General features: G+C 44.4%; 1 protein-coding gene across 1 annotated transcript; it reads left to right on the top strand.

Moving 5' to 3' along the window:
- Window positions 1-9,203: 9,203 nt before the first annotated feature.
- LOC142311623 (keratin, type I cytoskeletal 15-like) lies at window positions 9,204-16,829 on the top strand. The gene is made up of 8 exons (XM_075350185.1): window positions 9,204-9,395; window positions 9,532-9,614; window positions 10,292-10,448; window positions 10,686-10,847; window positions 11,458-11,583; window positions 15,085-15,305; window positions 16,566-16,591; window positions 16,723-16,829. The coding sequence occupies exons 1-8, from the start codon at window positions 9,219-9,221 to the stop codon at window positions 16,827-16,829; spliced, it is 1,059 nt and encodes a 352-aa protein (XP_075206300.1). The 5' UTR covers window positions 9,204-9,218.
- The last annotated feature ends 554 nt before the right edge of the window (window positions 16,830-17,383 follow it).

The raw sequence follows: 17,383 nt of genomic DNA, 5'->3' as shown, positions 1-17,383 counted from the left end.
TGCGGGGTGACACGCTGACACTTCCGGGTCAGCTGACACCGACGCCGAGGCACGTGACTGCGTTGCCAGACCACGTGACCACGCCGGGTCACATGGCTGCGACACGCGTGTCACCACTTCGTCCCGCGACCCAAAAGTGGAGGGAGGGCCGCCCACATCACTCACCGCCCCGCTGCCTGCATCCCGACTTTCTCTTCAGGCCCCGCGATACCATCTCTTCTGGCTCCGCTGCCGAGGGTCTTCTGCTGGGGCTCCTCCTCCGCTGCCGGCTCCATGGTGTAATCTCCGGGTTGAAACGCACAGAAGGTTGAAATCTTCGTTGCCGCTTCGGAGGCAGAAGGGTCCCATCTTCTGCTCCGCCGCCATTAACCGGACCAGCTGCTCTTCCATCCACTGCTGGCCATGCTGCTCCACCATCTTCTTCATCTGTTCCACGAGGGCCTCCATCTTCGGGATCCAACGAACATGGTGCAGGAATAATTCAGGATGCTGTCCAAGGTAAGAATGCCCACCCACCCTCACCCCTGCCCTGACCTATATACGACCCCTCTCTAGCACCACCCCCTGACCAATCAAACTGACCCCCCCCTGATCTTAACTGCCTCCCAAATTCCTCCCCTAGCTTTCTCACACAGCCTGAAATTTACACTTAATCCTATTAACAACCCTTTGGCCTTGCATCCCTCCTAGTCATGCTGCCCTCCCTTAAGCCCCTTTGTGGCAGCAGTCTGGGCTATTCCTTTGGTACAAACTGTCAATCATTAGGAACACACTGTTCCCCCTGAAAGTTGAGAGGCTGGGAAGCTGTGCGCTCCTGAAGATAGAAGTTGAGAATAATACTTTAAGTGAATTGAGTTATCCCTGATTGTCGTTTGTTATTCCCACTCATTGGTTTTAATGATTAACATAAATTATTAGGAACATAGAGCAAGGGTCTTTGTTGCCTGGCCTGCTGTGATATCAGTTTCTTCTTTTTTATTTGTATATGTAACTCGCTGTGTGTTTCACCTATTTATACTTTATACCCTATATAACCTGTACCCATTGCCATATCCTTCAATAATAGAGATACCTTTTACAAGATCACAGTGACCTATCAAAACACCAGAGGAACCTCATGTGGTGCAAGTTCCAACTCAAAAAGACCAAAAAATAACTCAATTTGGAGGTGACTGTAGAGCCAATTATTTATCACTTGTGATGATAGGTCATAAATAAAAGAAAGTCTACAATATAGAGATAGTATGTGATGCATAAAATCATATCGTCTCCTACCTTCAAGAAACTGGATTAACGTTGTTCAGAAGATGTAACAGTATAACAGTCTATACATTTCTACCTATTTAAAATTGTCCTGTTACTGTACATGACTGTACAGGAAAGTCATTAAAAAACCCTGCAAGCAATAATTACAGAAATATTTCTGACAGTTCAGGTTCCATTTAATTAGGGCAGCGTGGCCTTCTAACCAACCCTCAGACTTCCCTACGGCCTTTGGCAAATTGTGGCATGCAGCACAAGGTGTTAGTTCCGGATTTCTGTCCCCAGGCTACTTATAGTATATTGGCAGGTGAAAGTAGATGGATAAACCCCACAAGCTTTTGGGAATGAGAGAACTTGTAGTAAAGCTGACATAAGATATTCAATAACTGCAGGGTATGAACCTACATTCTTACTGTGCAAGGTCAAACTTTGGTGGAGAGCTTAACTATTTTAGCACTGCACTATTCTTTAAAAGAAGCTCTGCAAAGCTGTCTCAGAAGATCCTGTCTTCTGGACTGTTTAGATGGTTATGATCTCCAGTGACAATGTTCCTGTGACAATCTTCTAAGCAGCCAGAACACTCCCTTCCGGAGACTTTCCCAAGCACACCAGCCAAACCGTCACACAGCTTCTCTTAGGCCAATCATTCTTCCTCCTGGCCTCCAGCCCATCTCCAACTCTTCAGTGGTTATGCCATTCAAGTCTCTATACCACCACTGTCTCTCCTAATGACTTTGAAGTTTATTCTGGCTAAGGCTATATCCACACAGTGCCTCTTGACTGCATCTTATTCCTGTGGTCTCAGAAAATGCATCTTGTGGCCCAAAAAACGCATGACGTTTTGCTGCTTTATTGCCGTGTTTTTGTTAATGCTTTTTTAAAGGCGAAACAAGATATGATAGGATAGGATAATTGATAGATAGCTAGAATAGATAGAGAATAGCTAGATAGATAATAGATAGACAGACAGATAGATGGATAGATAGATAATAGAAAGAACATATAGAATGGATAATAAAAAAGAGCATATAGAATAGATAGAAAGAAATAACAGAATACCTTGACAGAAAAATAGCTAGCTTGGCCAGCTGTTTTTTATTTTTTTTTTTTGTTAAAAAAATGACGTGCGGTCCCCTTCAATTTTCATATCTAGCACAGGAACAGCAGCAGCTGCAACCCTTAGCTGTGTGCTGTACCTTGGCTGGTTATGAAAAATAGAGGGGATCCCAGTTTTTTTTTAATTGTTTGATTTATTTAAAAAAAAATAAATAAAAAAATGATGTGGGGTCCCCCCCATTTTTTTTTAAAACCAGCCAAGGAACAGCAGACAACTGGTAGCTGATATTATTAGGGTGGGAAGGGAAACCGATATTTGGCCCTTTTCAGCTTAACAATAGCAGCCTACAGCCGCCCCAGAAGTGGTGCATCCATCAGAGGCACCAATTCTGGCACTGGGCCCAGCTCTTCCCATTGTCCTTGTGTGGTGGCAATCTGGGTAATAAGGGGTTAATAACAGCCCGCAGCAGCTACTAAGCCCTAGATTTCTGATGGCAGGCATCTATGAAAAAGCCCAGATCACTAATCTGTAAGTGAAAGTAAAAAAAACACAAACACCCAAAAAAATCCCTTATTTGAAATAAAAGACAAAAAGCACCCTTTTTCACCACTTCATTAACCCCCAAACACCCCTCCAGGTTTGACGTAATCCACACAAGGTCCCATGACTCTTCCAGCACTGCTACATATCTGAAGCTCACAGCAAGCGCCATAGAACAAGACTACCCGCTGTGAGCTTCACTAAGCAACTGAAGTGAGCCACATTGTCAGCAGGACATCACTCAGGTAATTTACTGTCACAGGTGGAGGCCGTGGCCATGTTGTGGTGCGGCTAACCCGAGTGACATCACCGTTGAACGTGCGGCTCACTTCAGTTTCGACCTGAACTTCACAGAGGGCGCTCGCTGTGAGCTTCAGATATATAGCAGTCCTGGAAGCATCGTGGAACCTCGTGTGGATTACGCCAGACCTGGAGGGGTGTTTGGGTTAATAAAGTGATGAAAGAGGGTGTGTTTTTGTTTTTTATTCCAAATAAAGCATTTTTTTGGTGTTTGAGTTTATTTAATTTCACTTACAGATTAGTGATGGGGGTGTCCCAGGTAGACGCCTGCCATTACTAATCTAGGACTCAGTTGCAGCTATGAGCTGCCATTAACTACTTATTACCCTGATTGCCACTGCATCAGGGCAATCGGGATGAGCCAGGTAAAGTCCCAGGACTGTTGCATCTAATGGATGCGCCAATTCCGGGCAGCTGATGGCTGATATTTTTAGGCTGGGGGTCTCCCCAGGCTGAGAATACCAGCCCTCAGCTGTGAGGCTTTATCTTGGCTGGGTATCAAAATTGGGGGTGACCGAACACCAGTTTTTTTTTAAATTAATTCTTTATTTATTGTACTGTATGATATAGATCCACCCACTGGCGGCTGTGATTGGTTGCAGTGAGACAGCTGTCACTCAGCATGGGGGTGAGTCTGACTGCAACCAATCACAGCCACTGGTGGGCAGAGGAAGCAGTGCATATTCAATAAAGTAATGAGCGGCCCAGGAAGTGAATGACTGGTAGCAGGAGAAGTGTGACAGCCGCACCAGTGATTCAGTAAGTATAAAGCGCTTGCTTCTACCCCTTTCCACCAGATTCTGGTCCCCATTGACTTTATGGGAACCGGCATCTAGCCAGAAACCAGGGATCAATCCCCCACCAACCTGCAGTCAGCGGGGGATTGATCTGCCAGTCCTCCGAAATGCAGGGACAAGATGCAAAAAACGCAACCAATATGCAGCCAAAAAAGATGCACTGCGCAGACAGCAAAATAGAAATCTCATAGACTTTGCTGGGAGAAGGAAATGCATGCATTTAGGTGCATCTTTGGGACGTAAAAAAATGCACCAAGAATGCAGTAAAAGATGCAGCACGTGAACATAGCCTTAAGTCTACTTTATACGCTGCGATATCGGTACCGATATCGCTAGCGTGCGTTCCCGCCCCCATCTGCTATGCGACACGGGCAAATCGCTGCCCGTGTCGCACAGCATTGGCCGGACCCGTCACACATACCTACCTTCCCTGCGACGTCGCTGTGACCGGCGAACCGCCTCCTTTTGTAAGGGGGCGGTCCGTGTGGCGTCACAGCGACGTCACTGAGCGGCCGCCCAATAGAAGTGGAGGGGCGGAGATGAGCAGGACGTAACATCCCGCCCACCTCCTTCCTTCCGCATTGGGGCCGGCGGCAGGTAAGGAGAGGTTCCTCGTTCCTGCGGCGTCACACGGAGCGATGTGTGCTGCCGCAGGAGCGACAAACTACTTCATACCTGCAGCTCCAACGATATTCGAGAATGGACCCCCATGTCACCGATGAGCAATTTTGCACGTTTTTGCGACGATGCAAAATCGCTCATAGGTGTCACACGCAACGGCATCGCTAATGCGGCCGGATGTGCGTCACAAATTCCGTGACCCCAACGACTTCGCATTAGCGATGTCGTAGCGTGTAAAGCCCGCTTTAGGCCAGATTCACTTGCTGCCATCCCAGAGAAACCGAATATTCTTAGGTGTCATCCTAATTGCATTCATGTTGCTTTCTTCTTTTTTTTGTTTTTTTTTACTGAAGAGGTATATTTACTTTCCAGACAATAAATAAGCCTTAGCAGGTCACATGTTTTAATTCAAGTTTATCACTAATCAACAGATCCTTGAGACACGGGTGCAAAATGGAAGTCTTCCAATTTTTTACTGTGTCTCAAGTTTCCTCCTAGACCTCAATGGTCATGTCGGATCCTCAAATTGGATCAGAATAAGACATGCTCTGAGTCACTCTTGGATGCTGATTTTAACGGATATGTGAAAACACCTATTCTACTCTATGGGTCTGATGCGCTGAGAAAAATTGGACGAAACTCGCACATGTCGCACGGTTGTGGACCATCTGCGCTATCTCCGTCTGCACCTTCTCCATTTTATCTCCTTGTGATCGCTCCTCCAAATAGGTTGGCACAGCACATATGTATTATCAACACTTTCTGGTTAATATCAGGTTTTTCCTTTACCTTTGCTGATGTCCATACCTCCCCAGGTAGCTGGCAGCCAAAAAATTGTCCCTCCCGTAGCCAGCCACAGCCACAGCAAGGCATCGCCAAATGACCTGCATTAGAAAGGCATTAGGTACAAAGCATAGCTCACACTACGCAGCGTGCAGACTTATTAAGCAAATGAGTATTTTGATCACATGATAATTTTTTATTCATGTTGTCCTACTCCAAGCTGTATAGGCTTGAGAGCCAACTACCTTTCTTTTGGCAAAATGGGTCAGAAGAGAGATTTTACGGGCTCTGAAAAGTCCAAAATTGTGAGATGTCTTGCTGAGGGATGCAGCAGTCTTGAAATTGCCAAACTTTTGAAGCGTGATCACCGAAAAATCAAGGGTTTCATGGCAGATAGCCGACAGGGTCGCAAGAAGCGTGTTGGGTAAAAAATGCGCAAAATAACTGCCCATGAATTGAGGAAAATCAAGCGTGAAGCTGCCAAGATGCCATTTGCCACCAGTTTGGCCATATTTCAGAGCTACAACGTTACTGGAGTATCAAAAAGCACAAGGTGTGCCATACTCAGGGACATGGCCAAGGTAAGGAAGGCTGAAAAACGACCACCTTGGAACAAGAAACATAAGATCAAAAGCCAAGACTGGGCCAAGAAATATCTTACGAATGATTTTTCAAAGGTTTTATGGACTGATGAAATGAGAGTGACTTTTGATGGGCCAGTTGGATGGGGCAGAGGCTGGATCAGTAAAGGGCAGAGAGCTCCACTCCAACTCAGACGCCAGCAAGGTGGAGGTGGGGTACTGGTATGGGCTGGTATCAAGGATGAACTTGTAGGACCTTTTCGGGTTGAGGATGGAGTGAAGCTCAACTTCCAGACCTACTGCCAGTTTCTGGAAGACAACTTCTTCAAGCAGTGGTACAGGAAGAAGTCGGTATCGCTGAAAAAAACCATGCAAGACAATGCTCCATCACATGCATCCAACTACTCTACAGCGTGGCTGGCCAGTAAAGGTCTAAAAGATGAAAAAAATAATGACATGGCCCCCTTGTTCACCTGATCTGAACCCCATAGAGAACCTGTGGTCCCTCCTAAAATGTAAGATCTACAGGGAGGGAAAACAGTACACCTCTCGGAACAGTGTCTGGGAGGCTGTGGTGGCTGCTGCACGCAATGTTGATTGTAAACAGATCAAGCAACTGACAGAGTCTATGGATGGTAGACTATTGAGTGTCATCATAAAGAAAGGTTGCTGTTTTGGTCACTAATTTTTTTGTGGTTTTGTTCTTGCATGTCAGAAATGTTTATTTCTAAATGTTGTGCAGTTATATTGATTTACCTGGTGAAAATAAACAAGTGAGATGGGAATATATTTGGTTTTTATTAAGTTGCCTAATAATTCTGCACAGTAATAGTTACCTGCACAAACAGATATCCTCCTAAAGGTGGTGTCACACACAGCGACGGTGACAACGATGTCGCTGCTAAGTCACCATTTTCTGTGACGTAGCAGCGATGTCCCGTCGCTGTCGCTGTGTGTGACATCCAGCAATGACCTGGCCCCCGCTGTGAGGTCGCCGGTCGTTGCTGAATGTCCTGCTTCATTTTTCGCTCGACGCTCTCCCGCTGTGAAGCACACATCGCTGTGTGTGACAGTGAGAGAGTGACGAACTGAAGCGAGCAGGGAGCAGGGAGACGGCTTGTGGCAGTCTGCGGCAAGCTGTAACCAAGATAAACATTGGGTAACCAAGGGAAGCCCTTTCCTTGGTTACCCGATATTTACCTTAGTTACTAGTGTCTGCCACTCTCACGCTGCCAGTGCCGGCTCCCTGCTGGAGTACACATTGGGTAATTAACCCGATGTGTACTCTGGCTAATAGTGCAGGGAGCCAGCGCTAAGCGGTGTGCTCTCACGCTGCCAGTGCCGGCTCCCTGCACACGTAGCTGGAGTACACATTGGGTAATTAACCCGATGTGTACTCTGGCTAGGAGTGCAGGGAGCCAGCGCTAAGCGGTGTGCTCTCACGTTGCCAGTGCCAGCTCCCTGTTCCCTGCTCTCCTAGCCAGATTACACATCGGTTAATTACCCGATGTGTACTCCAGCTACGTGTGCAGGGAGCCAGCGCTAAGCGGTGTGCTCCCACGCTGCCAGTGCCGGCTCCCTGCACATGTAGCTGGAGTACACATCGGGTAATTAACCCGATGTGTACTCTGGCTAGGAGAGCAGGGAGCCGGCACTGGCAGCGTGAGAGCGGCGGACACTAGTAACTAAGGTAAATATCGGGTAACCAAGAGAAGTGCTTTCCTTGGTTACCTGATATTTACCTTAGTTACAAAGCACAGCATCGCTTCCACGCGTCGCTGCTGGCTGGGGGCTGGTCACTGCTCGCTGGTGAGATCTGCCTGTTTGACAGCTCACCAGCAACCATGTAACGACGCAGCAGCGATCCTGATAAGGTCAGGCCGCCCGTCGTTATCACTGCTGCGTCGCTATGTGTGACCCCAGCTTCTGATAGCCAAATCTAAAAAAAACCACTCCAAGTTCCAAAAATATTAAGCTTTGATATTTATGAGTCTTTTGGGTTGATTGAGAACATAGTTGTTGATCAATAATACAAAAAATCTGCTAAAATACAACTTGCCTAATAAGTCTGCAGACGGTGTACTTTTTTGTGTACATGCACAAACAATGATTTAAAGACTTAAATACTTTTTGTTGTTTTTGACAGCAAAGACATCAGTCGCAAAATTGATTGGATCCCATCCTTAAGCTAGAAAATATAGAATACCTCCTGATCAAAATTTTGTGCTGCCCAATCAAAAGATCATCATTCTGGGCAATGCGTAATTCTTTGTAAACATGACTCGTGCTATCGAGGACCATGGCAGCAATCTATTACATTCTGTTCAGTGTATATTGTTAAGAAGAATATACTGTATATTTTCCAATCGTCAGTTGGTCGTTTACTGCCGCTGGTCAGTTGGTGTAAATGAACCTTGAAATCTACCTCATTGTGTATATATAAGATTCTTCATAAATCAGTATGTTAAGATAATAACTAACTCAGGTTACTGATACTTAGATTTAACAGCCATTTATAAGTCAGTTATACTGGTGTTTTATGTTACTTGAAACAGATGCCTCAAAACTTTCTATTCGCAAGATATAGAAGCAAGAAAAAAAAGCAAAAATTCAAAGATAGCTATATATTACAGAAATTTTCAGGAGAATTCAGCTTATCCCTTCAGGGACTTTTTTCTCAAACAAATCAGTCAAGAAAAGTTGAAATGTGTTTATCCTAAGGCAAAAGAAAAGAAAGAATGTAAATGATCATCTTTACAACCAGTTACTGACCAATAAGAAGTAATTCTAAGATGTGGCTTTAGTCCAAGGGGTGTGAAGCCTGTAATAGAATATGACCCTACACCTGTCCTATATATATGGTTCATCTACCAAGGTTTCTTGCACTCCTGACTCCAGTTGTGTAGGATTCTTCTTTATAATCATCTTTAGAAGCCACTCATTGCCATTATGAGCTACAGTTTTAGCAGTGGTGTCTCATCCAGGCTTTCTGATGGAATCTACAGAGCAGCCAGTGTCCAAGGTGGTGGATATGGAGGATCTGGCATCTCCATTTCCAGAGCATCTGCTGGTTCATCACGTGGCTTTGGTGGTGGGGCAGGCTATGGCTCTGGATTTGGTGGTGGGGCTGGCTATGGCGGTGGGTTTGGTGGTGGAGCAGGCTATGGCGGTGGATTTGGTGGTGGAGCAGGCTTTGCCTCTGGATCATCCTTCGCTGTCAGTGGTGGTGGTGGTGGTGGAGGAGAAGGATTACTTTCAGGCAATGAGAAGTACACCATGCAGAACCTAAATGACCGTCTTGCAAACTACCTTGATAAAGTACGCTCCTTAGAGGAGGCAAATAATGATTTAGAGGCTAAGATCCGTGACTGGTATGCAAAGCAGGGGTCTGTGACAGTTCGTGAGCAGAGCTTTGCTGGATTCTACACCTCAATTGATGACCTACGTGATAAGGTATGAATTATATTATTGTGAGATCTATCTATATATTTATCTATCTATCTAAATATCATCAGTGTAGACTGTAGGATCATTCTGGAGCATACATCACTTGAATTGATTGAATTAATTGAATGTGATTGTCTTACAGATCTTTGTGGCAACAATCAACAACTCAAAAGTGATTTTAGAGATTGATAATGCCAGACTGGCTGCTGACGACTTCAAACTGAAGTAAGAATATGATAGACAGATAGATAGATAGACTATCTATTCTATCTATTCTATCTATCTATCTATCTATCTATCTATCTATCTATCTATCTATCTATCTTTACAAGGGCTGTTCAAGGTACTTTAAAATTGAGCAGAATGCAGAGAATGCAGTAAAATAACAAAATAATTTAAGTGGCACCAGTCTTTGTGAGTTGTTGTAAAATGATGACATTGTTTGCCAGTCCTCTTGGGTGACCATTGAGCCAATCCTTGACCAAAGAAGTTAAATGCTGACGTGATTAACATCACTGCTAAGACCAGTGTTTGGCCACAGAGGTCACCTGCAGGTAGTCGGTCACTGCAGGTCTTCTATGAAGTATATAATAGTAATTTATCAGTTACATATACACTTTTGTGTTATTTTAATGCCTCCCCTGTTTTATGCCCATTTAAAAAAATCTTGGACACCCACTTTGATTTCTGTTGTTTTCCATACTGTTTTAAGCTTATTTCTTCCTTTGACCCCTTTATTCCAGATTTAATAATTCCAGTTTATTATGGTTTAACAACATCCATGTTTTAAATACATTTTAAAAATAATTTGCATGCTCCAGTCATTTGACAAATTTTTCTTCAGTTCTTTAGTAAAAATGTCTGTTGGAGATATATTAATAATCCCTTTTCCCATTCTTTAGGTATGAGAATGAATTTTCCCTTCGCACAAGTGTGGAGAATGATATCAATGGACTGAAGCGTGTCTTGGATGAGCTAACCATGACAAGATCGGATCTGGAACTCCAGATTGAAGGTCTCAAGGAGGAACTGGTTTACTTGAAGAAGAACCATGAGGAGGTAAGAAAAGGGAAAATTCCGGCTACGATCCCTCACAATGTGCCAAAACACTACACCTGTGCCCAAATACTAGATTGATTTTCCTAATAGCCCCACTACCACCATGATTCATTAGGTCATTTAGAAACATAGACTGATACTGTGCAGTGGTGTTTAGGGATAATGTACAGTGTGTTAATCAACGTCTTATGTTCTTTTGTGCTCAGATTGAAGGATTTTTTTATTTTGAATTTTCAGGAAGTCAGTGAGAGCAAACAGCAAGCTGCTGGCACCGTCAATGTAGAACTGGATGCTGCTCCTGGAGTTGACCTCCTCAAGGCCATCAATGACCTCAGAGAACAGTATGAGCATATTGCAGAGAAGAACAGAAGGGAGGCTGAAGCTTGGTTCCTTGGCCAGGTAATTTAACACCATCTATGAACTTTTAATCTCTTGGATATATATCTACAACAATCTCTTTGACGTACAAGAGAGTATTGAAGGGTTGACCATGTTGATTAAATAAAATTAGTTTCTGTTACCCATGAACATTCATACCAAAATCTAGAATTTTTTACCTTACCTTCTGTATGATTTTTCTTGGTTATTAGTTGCTTGGATTGAACATGTTAATGTAGACTTAAAGGCCTGATGTAGAAGCTGTAAGAGAAGTATAGTGGTACATAGTTGTCACACACTGCTTAATGCGTTGACTCATTTAGGGGGGCCTTGAGTAGAAGATCTCCCTCTAGAATGCCTATACCTTCTGTATAGACTAATTTGTCTTCATAAGATAAGTCCTTTAAGATGATTTTGCTACAAAATACATTTTGAAAGTATACTTTGGATTAAACAGCCAAGCTAGCTTGATGGCCTTTTGGCCTTTTTCCAGCTAAATAACAGTGTGGTTTATTGAATGGCTATTTTAATATAGGAACCCTCATTTGGATGTTTAGAGGCCTGGTCCATAGTCTGTTATGTTGATGATATTTAGGGTAAAGGTAACTCATATTTTCTTCTTACATTGTAGGTTGAAAGTTTGCAGAATGAGGTTGTTAGCAGCACACAACAAGTGCAATCCAACAAATCTGAGAGCACAGAACTGAGACGCAGTTTTCAAGGACTTGAGGCTGAACTTCAGGCTCTTCTCAGCGCTGTAAGTATCTGGAAATCTGTTACCCTACTAGAAAAGATCAGTTAGGTCACTTAATATGTCTAATCTATAAAATTTCTGTATTCCCCATAAAACATAAATTCTCCATCAAATTATGTTAGAACTCTCTCTACCCCTGTTACTCCTCCTAGGTTATACCATTACCCTTGGGGTATTTGGAGCTTAATCTATCTGTCAGTACTGATTGGACAGTTTTGGAGGGTAAAGCCTGCTTTACACACTTCAATAGATCTTTCAATCCGTCGTCGGGGTCAAGTTGTAAGTGACGCACATCCGGCATCGTTCGTGATGTATTTGCGTGTGAAACCTACATGCGATCGATATTGAACGAAAATACGGTGATCGCATACACGTCGTTTATTCCTCATACATTGGACGTTTGGTAGTATGAAACTAGTGAATTGTAACGTGTGACATCCCTCATACGATTGTGATGTCTGAGGCTATGTGCGCAAGTGTGCGCTCTGCACCGCAGCTTAAAAAAGGTCTGCTTCAGAGCGCAGCTGAAAAGCTGCGTTTTGAAGCGCCTCACAATGTCTGTCATTCACTAATCTCTGTCAGTCGGTCACTATCTCTGTCCCTCACTCTCTGTCCATGTCAGTCTATCCCCCTCTCTCATATACTCACCGATCCCCGATCCCCGGCGCTGCACGGCATTCACACTGCTGCGGCGGCTTTTACTGTTTTGAAAAAGCCGGCCGCCCATTAAACAATCTCCTATTCCCTGCTTTCCCCGCCCACCGGCGCCTATGATTGGTTACAGTGAGACACGCCCCCACGCTGAGTGACAGGTGTCACACTGCACCCAATCACAGCAGCCGGTGGGCGTGTCTATACTGTGTAGTGAAATAAATAATTAAATAATTAAAAAAAACGGCGTGCGGTGCCCCCTAATTTTAAAACCAGCCAGATAAAGCCATACGGCAGAAGGCTGGTATTCTCAGGATGGGGAGCTCCACGTTATGGGGAGCCCCCCACCCTAACAATATCAGCCAACAGCCGCCCAGAATTGCCGCATACATTAGATGCGACAGTTCTGGGACTGTACCCGGCTCTTCCCGATTTGCCCTGGTGCGTTGGCAAATCGGGGTAATAAGGAGTTATTGGCAGCCCATAGCTGCCAATAAGTCCTAGATTAATCATGTCAGGCGTCTATGAGACACCCTCCATGATTAATCTGTAAATTACAGTAAATAAACAGACACACACCTGAAAAAATCCTTTATTAGAAATAAAAAACACACAAACACATTCCCTGGTTCACCACTTTAATCAGCCCCAAAAAGCCCTCCATGTCCGGCGTACTCCACAGTCCTCCAGCGTCGCATCCAGCGCTGCTGCATGGAGGTGACCGGAGCTGCAGCAGACACCGCCGCTCCGGTCACCTCCATACAGCAAATGAAGACAGCCGCGCTATCGGCTGAGCTGTCAGTGAGGTTACCCGCTGTCACTGGATCCAGCGGTGGATGCAGCGGTGGCCGCGGGTAACCTCAGTGACAGCTCAGCTGATCGCGCTACTCACCTCAGTTGGTGCATGGAGCTGACCGGAGCGGCGGTGAGTAGCGCGATCAGCTGAGCTGTCACTGTGGTTACCCGCGGCCACCGCTGCATCCACCGCTGGATCCAGTGACAGCGGGTAACCTCACTGACAGCTCAGCCGATAGCGCGGCTGTCTTCATTTGCTGTATGGAGGTGACCGGAGCGGCTGTGTCTGCTGCAGCTCCGGTCACCTCCATGCAGCAGCGCTGGATGCGACGCTGGAGGACTGTGGAGTACGCCGGACATGGAGGGCTTTTTGGGGGCTGATTAAAGTGGTGAACCAGGGTATATGTGTGTGTTTTTTATTTCTAATAAAGGATTTTTTCGGGTGTGTGTGTTTATTTACTGTAATTTACAGATTAATCATGGAGGGTGTCTCATAGACGCCTGACATGATTAATCTAGGACTTATTGGCAGCTATGGGCTGCCAATAACTCCTTATTACCCCGATTTGCCAACGCACCAGGGCAAATCGGGAAGAGCCGGGTACAGTCCCAGAACTGTCGCATCTAATGTATGCGGCAATTCTGGGCGGCTGTTGGCTGATATTGTTAGGGTGGGGGGCTCCCCATAACGTGGAGCTCCCCATCCTGAGAATACCAGCCTTCTGCCGTATGGCTTTATCTGGCTGGTTTTAAAATTAGGGGGGACCGCACGCCGTTTTTTTTAATTATTTAATTATTTATTTCACTACACAGTATAGACACGCCCACCGGCTGCTGTGATTGGGTGCAGTGTGACACCTGTCACTCAGCGTGGGGGCGTGTCTCACTGTAACCAATCATAGGCGCCGGTGGGCGGGGAAAGCAGGGAATACGAGATTGTTTAATGGGCGGCCGGCTTTTTCAAAACAGTAAAAGCCGCCGGAGCAGTGTGAATGCCGTGCAGCGCCGGGGATCGGTGAGTATATGAGAGAGGGCTGCTAACTTCAGTCACTCAGGAGTTTAGCGGTCACCGGTGAGTCTTCACTGGTGACCGCTAATCAGGACGCGACACAGACAGAGCCGCAGCATGACAATGAAGTCGGGTGAAGTTCACCCGAGTTCATTCTGACAGTGCGGCTCTGTCTGTGTCTGCTGTCATCTGCCATTCAGCTCTGCTACATGGCTGTCTGTGTCTGCTGTCAGCGGCCATGTAGCAGAGCTGAATGGCAGATGACATAGTAAAAACGCATTCCTACACATTACACACGCTTGGCAAGACAATAAATAAAAAAAAAAGGGTGCCCAATGCATACGTCACAGAACACATGATCTAAAGGATCGCACACAAAATTGACCAATTTAACATAGGCTACTAACGCACGTGTGACAGCAAATGAACGACCTACGTGCAATCTCATTAGATCGCATATGCGACCTGGGCGTGTCACATCGCATACGAGATCGCATACCTAATTGTAAGGTGTAAAGCTGGCTTAAGGGGGTCATAGGTAGCACCAAGTTGTTAATTATTCAAACATTCCCAGGAGGAGTGACAGAGGAGGAAAACAAGGCAAAGTTCTAAAAATCAGATCTTCAATTATTTTATTTTTATTTTAAGTGAATTATGATATTTATAATAACATGTTCTAAAACTAAAACATGTTAAAAAACACAATTAACTTTTTTTTTTACTGCATCAGCACCACTCTTGTCCATGGGTTGTGTCTAGTGTACCAGTTCTTACCTATTCTATTGAAAAAGGCTAGATGGCAAAAATCCATGGGTTAGCTCTGGTGCACCAGTTCTTCCCTATTCTATTAAAAAAGGCTAGGTGGCAAAAATCCTTGGGTTGGCTGTGGTGCACCAGTTCTTACCTATTCTATTAAAAAAGGCTAGGTGGCAAAACTAACCAGCCCATGGGTAACACTGGCGCTCGTTCTTTAAAATGACAAAGTAGAATATGATCTTAAAACATGAATGTAAATCAAACCATAATCCCAAACTTTTTTCCTACAACAGAAAGCCGGCCTAGAAGCTTCATTAGCAGAGGCAGAAAGTCGCTATGCTGCACAACTTTTCCAGATACAGTCAATTATCGGCAGCATTGAAGTACAGCTTAGCGATCTCCGCTCAGATCTTGAACGTCAAAACCAAGAATACAGAGCCCTACTGGATATCAAGACCAGACTGGAGCAGGAAATCGCCACATACCATCAGCTCCTAGAAGGAGAGGGTGGAAAGTAAGTCTTGTTATACAATATCAATCGGTGCATTGTTTTAGTTAGTACTTCACTTGTTATTTTATAGGCCCTATTATAGCAAAAAGGATTGTTTTTTTTATTATTACAGCTATTATATCTTCTATTCTGAAGGTTATACAAAGAGGACCAAGCACTAGGATTTTCCTATATAACCTAAAGCCAGTGTTATACTGGCGCTAGCATGCTGATTTTATACATACCTGTAGTTGTGAGATTGGATGTATACTTTCTGAAATACAGGTAAGTAAAGTTTGTGAAATGCACTACTACTTGATTGATAAGTCCTGCAGAATATCTAATAGGTGGGTCAGGTTTTGCTAGCTATTCCCACCTCTGTCTGCCTGCCCTTCTTCCCCCTGTTTCTGTTATTACTGGGGGGATGATGGAGGGAGGAAGGACAGGGGGAAGAAGGCCAGGCAGACAGACAGGGGCGTGAATAACTAGCAAAACCCGACCCACTTATTAGATATTCTGTTGCACCTATCATTAAATAACAGTGCATTGCACAAACTTTACTTGCTTATATTTCAGAAAGTATACATTCGATCTTACTACTAAAGGTATGTATAGAATCAGCATGATAGCGCCAGTAAAGCACTGGCTTTAGTTTACATATGAAAATCTTGGTGGCTGGTCCTCTTTAAAAGTTTTTGAAGTTATACTTAGAAACGTTTCATTTTAGCTAATGAAGTTTGATCACCAGTCATTGGCCAACAAACTTCTACTTACATGTGACTTCCAGATCCAAATCACAGAGCAGTAATTTGGTCATTATTGCCAGACAGCTTCAGACTACAAGCTGGGTAAAAGACTGAAGACCCCCATACACATGATACAGCCAATAGCAATCTACCCAACTCCCATGAATACAGAATTGCTTAGTTCGGCCAAGCGCTCCTATGTTTGGTATGAGAGAGCCAGAACCAGACTTCTCAGGATAAAATGATGGCTGCATCCTTCTCTCCCTCAGCATCTTCTGTCGATCTTCAATATTGACAGGTTCGTCCGGCTTTAGTCTAATGTGTATGCTGCTGGCCTTAACCTACTCTGGAAACAGTTGGGCTTTTCTTATTCTTCATTAGATTCCAGACAGATTTGCCTTTAAGGTTTTCTTCACTAGGGCAACAGTTTACTTGACTTATTGGTGCTCCACCTCGTACCAAGCACTTGTGTTTCATCATATCTTCTCTCTCTAAATATATATCTATATAGTAATCTTTACATTATTTTCACTTTCAGAATTGCTGCTGGAGAATTCCAATCAGGTAAGAACCATAATATAATAATATAATGCATGTGCAAAGTCACAATTAGATATATCTAGGGAACACACACTGACATTGCATTACAAAGCCCCAATGGAAATGCTGATTGTCAGTTTCATTTTCTTCTCTAGGATCCAGCTCATCCACCACTACCACCACCACCACCAAAGTTCAAGCAATCATCAAAGAGGAAGTTGGAGGGAAGGTCATTTCATCCACCAAACTGAGCAGATATTAAGACCATTTGTTCAAACCAAGATATATGCTTTGGTCCATGATCCTGAAATCAAATCTAAATTCCATCTCTTTGTACAATGTTATATCAATAAAAGATCTTTATGGATGGTGCCCAATGTAATCAAAGACCTAAATGTCCTTTTTTAAAAATGTGGTTCTATCAAATCAAAGTGAAGGTAGTGTTTCATGGTTAAAGAGAGTCCTTCAGCATAAAATGAGTCTCCAAACTAAGCACCTTTGGGTTGGCTAAACAGTTCATTGTGCCTTCCCACCTACTATGTAAAGGTCCAGTCACACTAAGCAACTTACCAGCGATCCCAACAACGATAGGGATCGCTGGTAAGTTGCTAGGAGGTTGCTGGTGAGATGTCACACTGCGACACTCCAGCGATCCCACCAGCAACCTGACCTGGCAGGGATCGCTGGAACGTCGCTACACGAGTTGCTGGTGAGCTCACCAGCAACCAGTGACCAGCCCCCAGCGCCGCGTGGAAGATGCTGCGCTTGGTAACTAAGGTAAATATCGGGTAACCAACCCGATATTTACCTTGGTTA

This window comes from Anomaloglossus baeobatrachus, chromosome 5, assembly GCF_048569485.1.
Source record: "Anomaloglossus baeobatrachus isolate aAnoBae1 chromosome 5, aAnoBae1.hap1, whole genome shotgun sequence".
Taxonomy (NCBI): domain Eukaryota; kingdom Metazoa; phylum Chordata; class Amphibia; order Anura; family Aromobatidae; genus Anomaloglossus; species Anomaloglossus baeobatrachus.
Note: the sequence above shows the minus strand (reverse complement) of the source record. Positions and strands in the feature narration are given on the sequence as shown.

Bases quoted from the DNA above. Each gene is read 5' to 3' on its own strand.
- LOC142311623 (XM_075350185.1), top strand. From the start codon at position 9,219: ATGCAGAACCTAAATGACCGTCTTGCAAACTACCTTGATAAAGTACGC. The intron at 10,848-11,457 runs GTAATTTAACAC...CTTACATTGTAG, and splicing joins AAGCTTGGTTCCTTGGCCAG to GTTGAAAGTTTGCAGAATGA. The intron at 11,584-15,084 runs GTAAGTATCTGG...TTCCTACAACAG, and splicing joins TTCAGGCTCTTCTCAGCGCT to AAAGCCGGCCTAGAAGCTTC.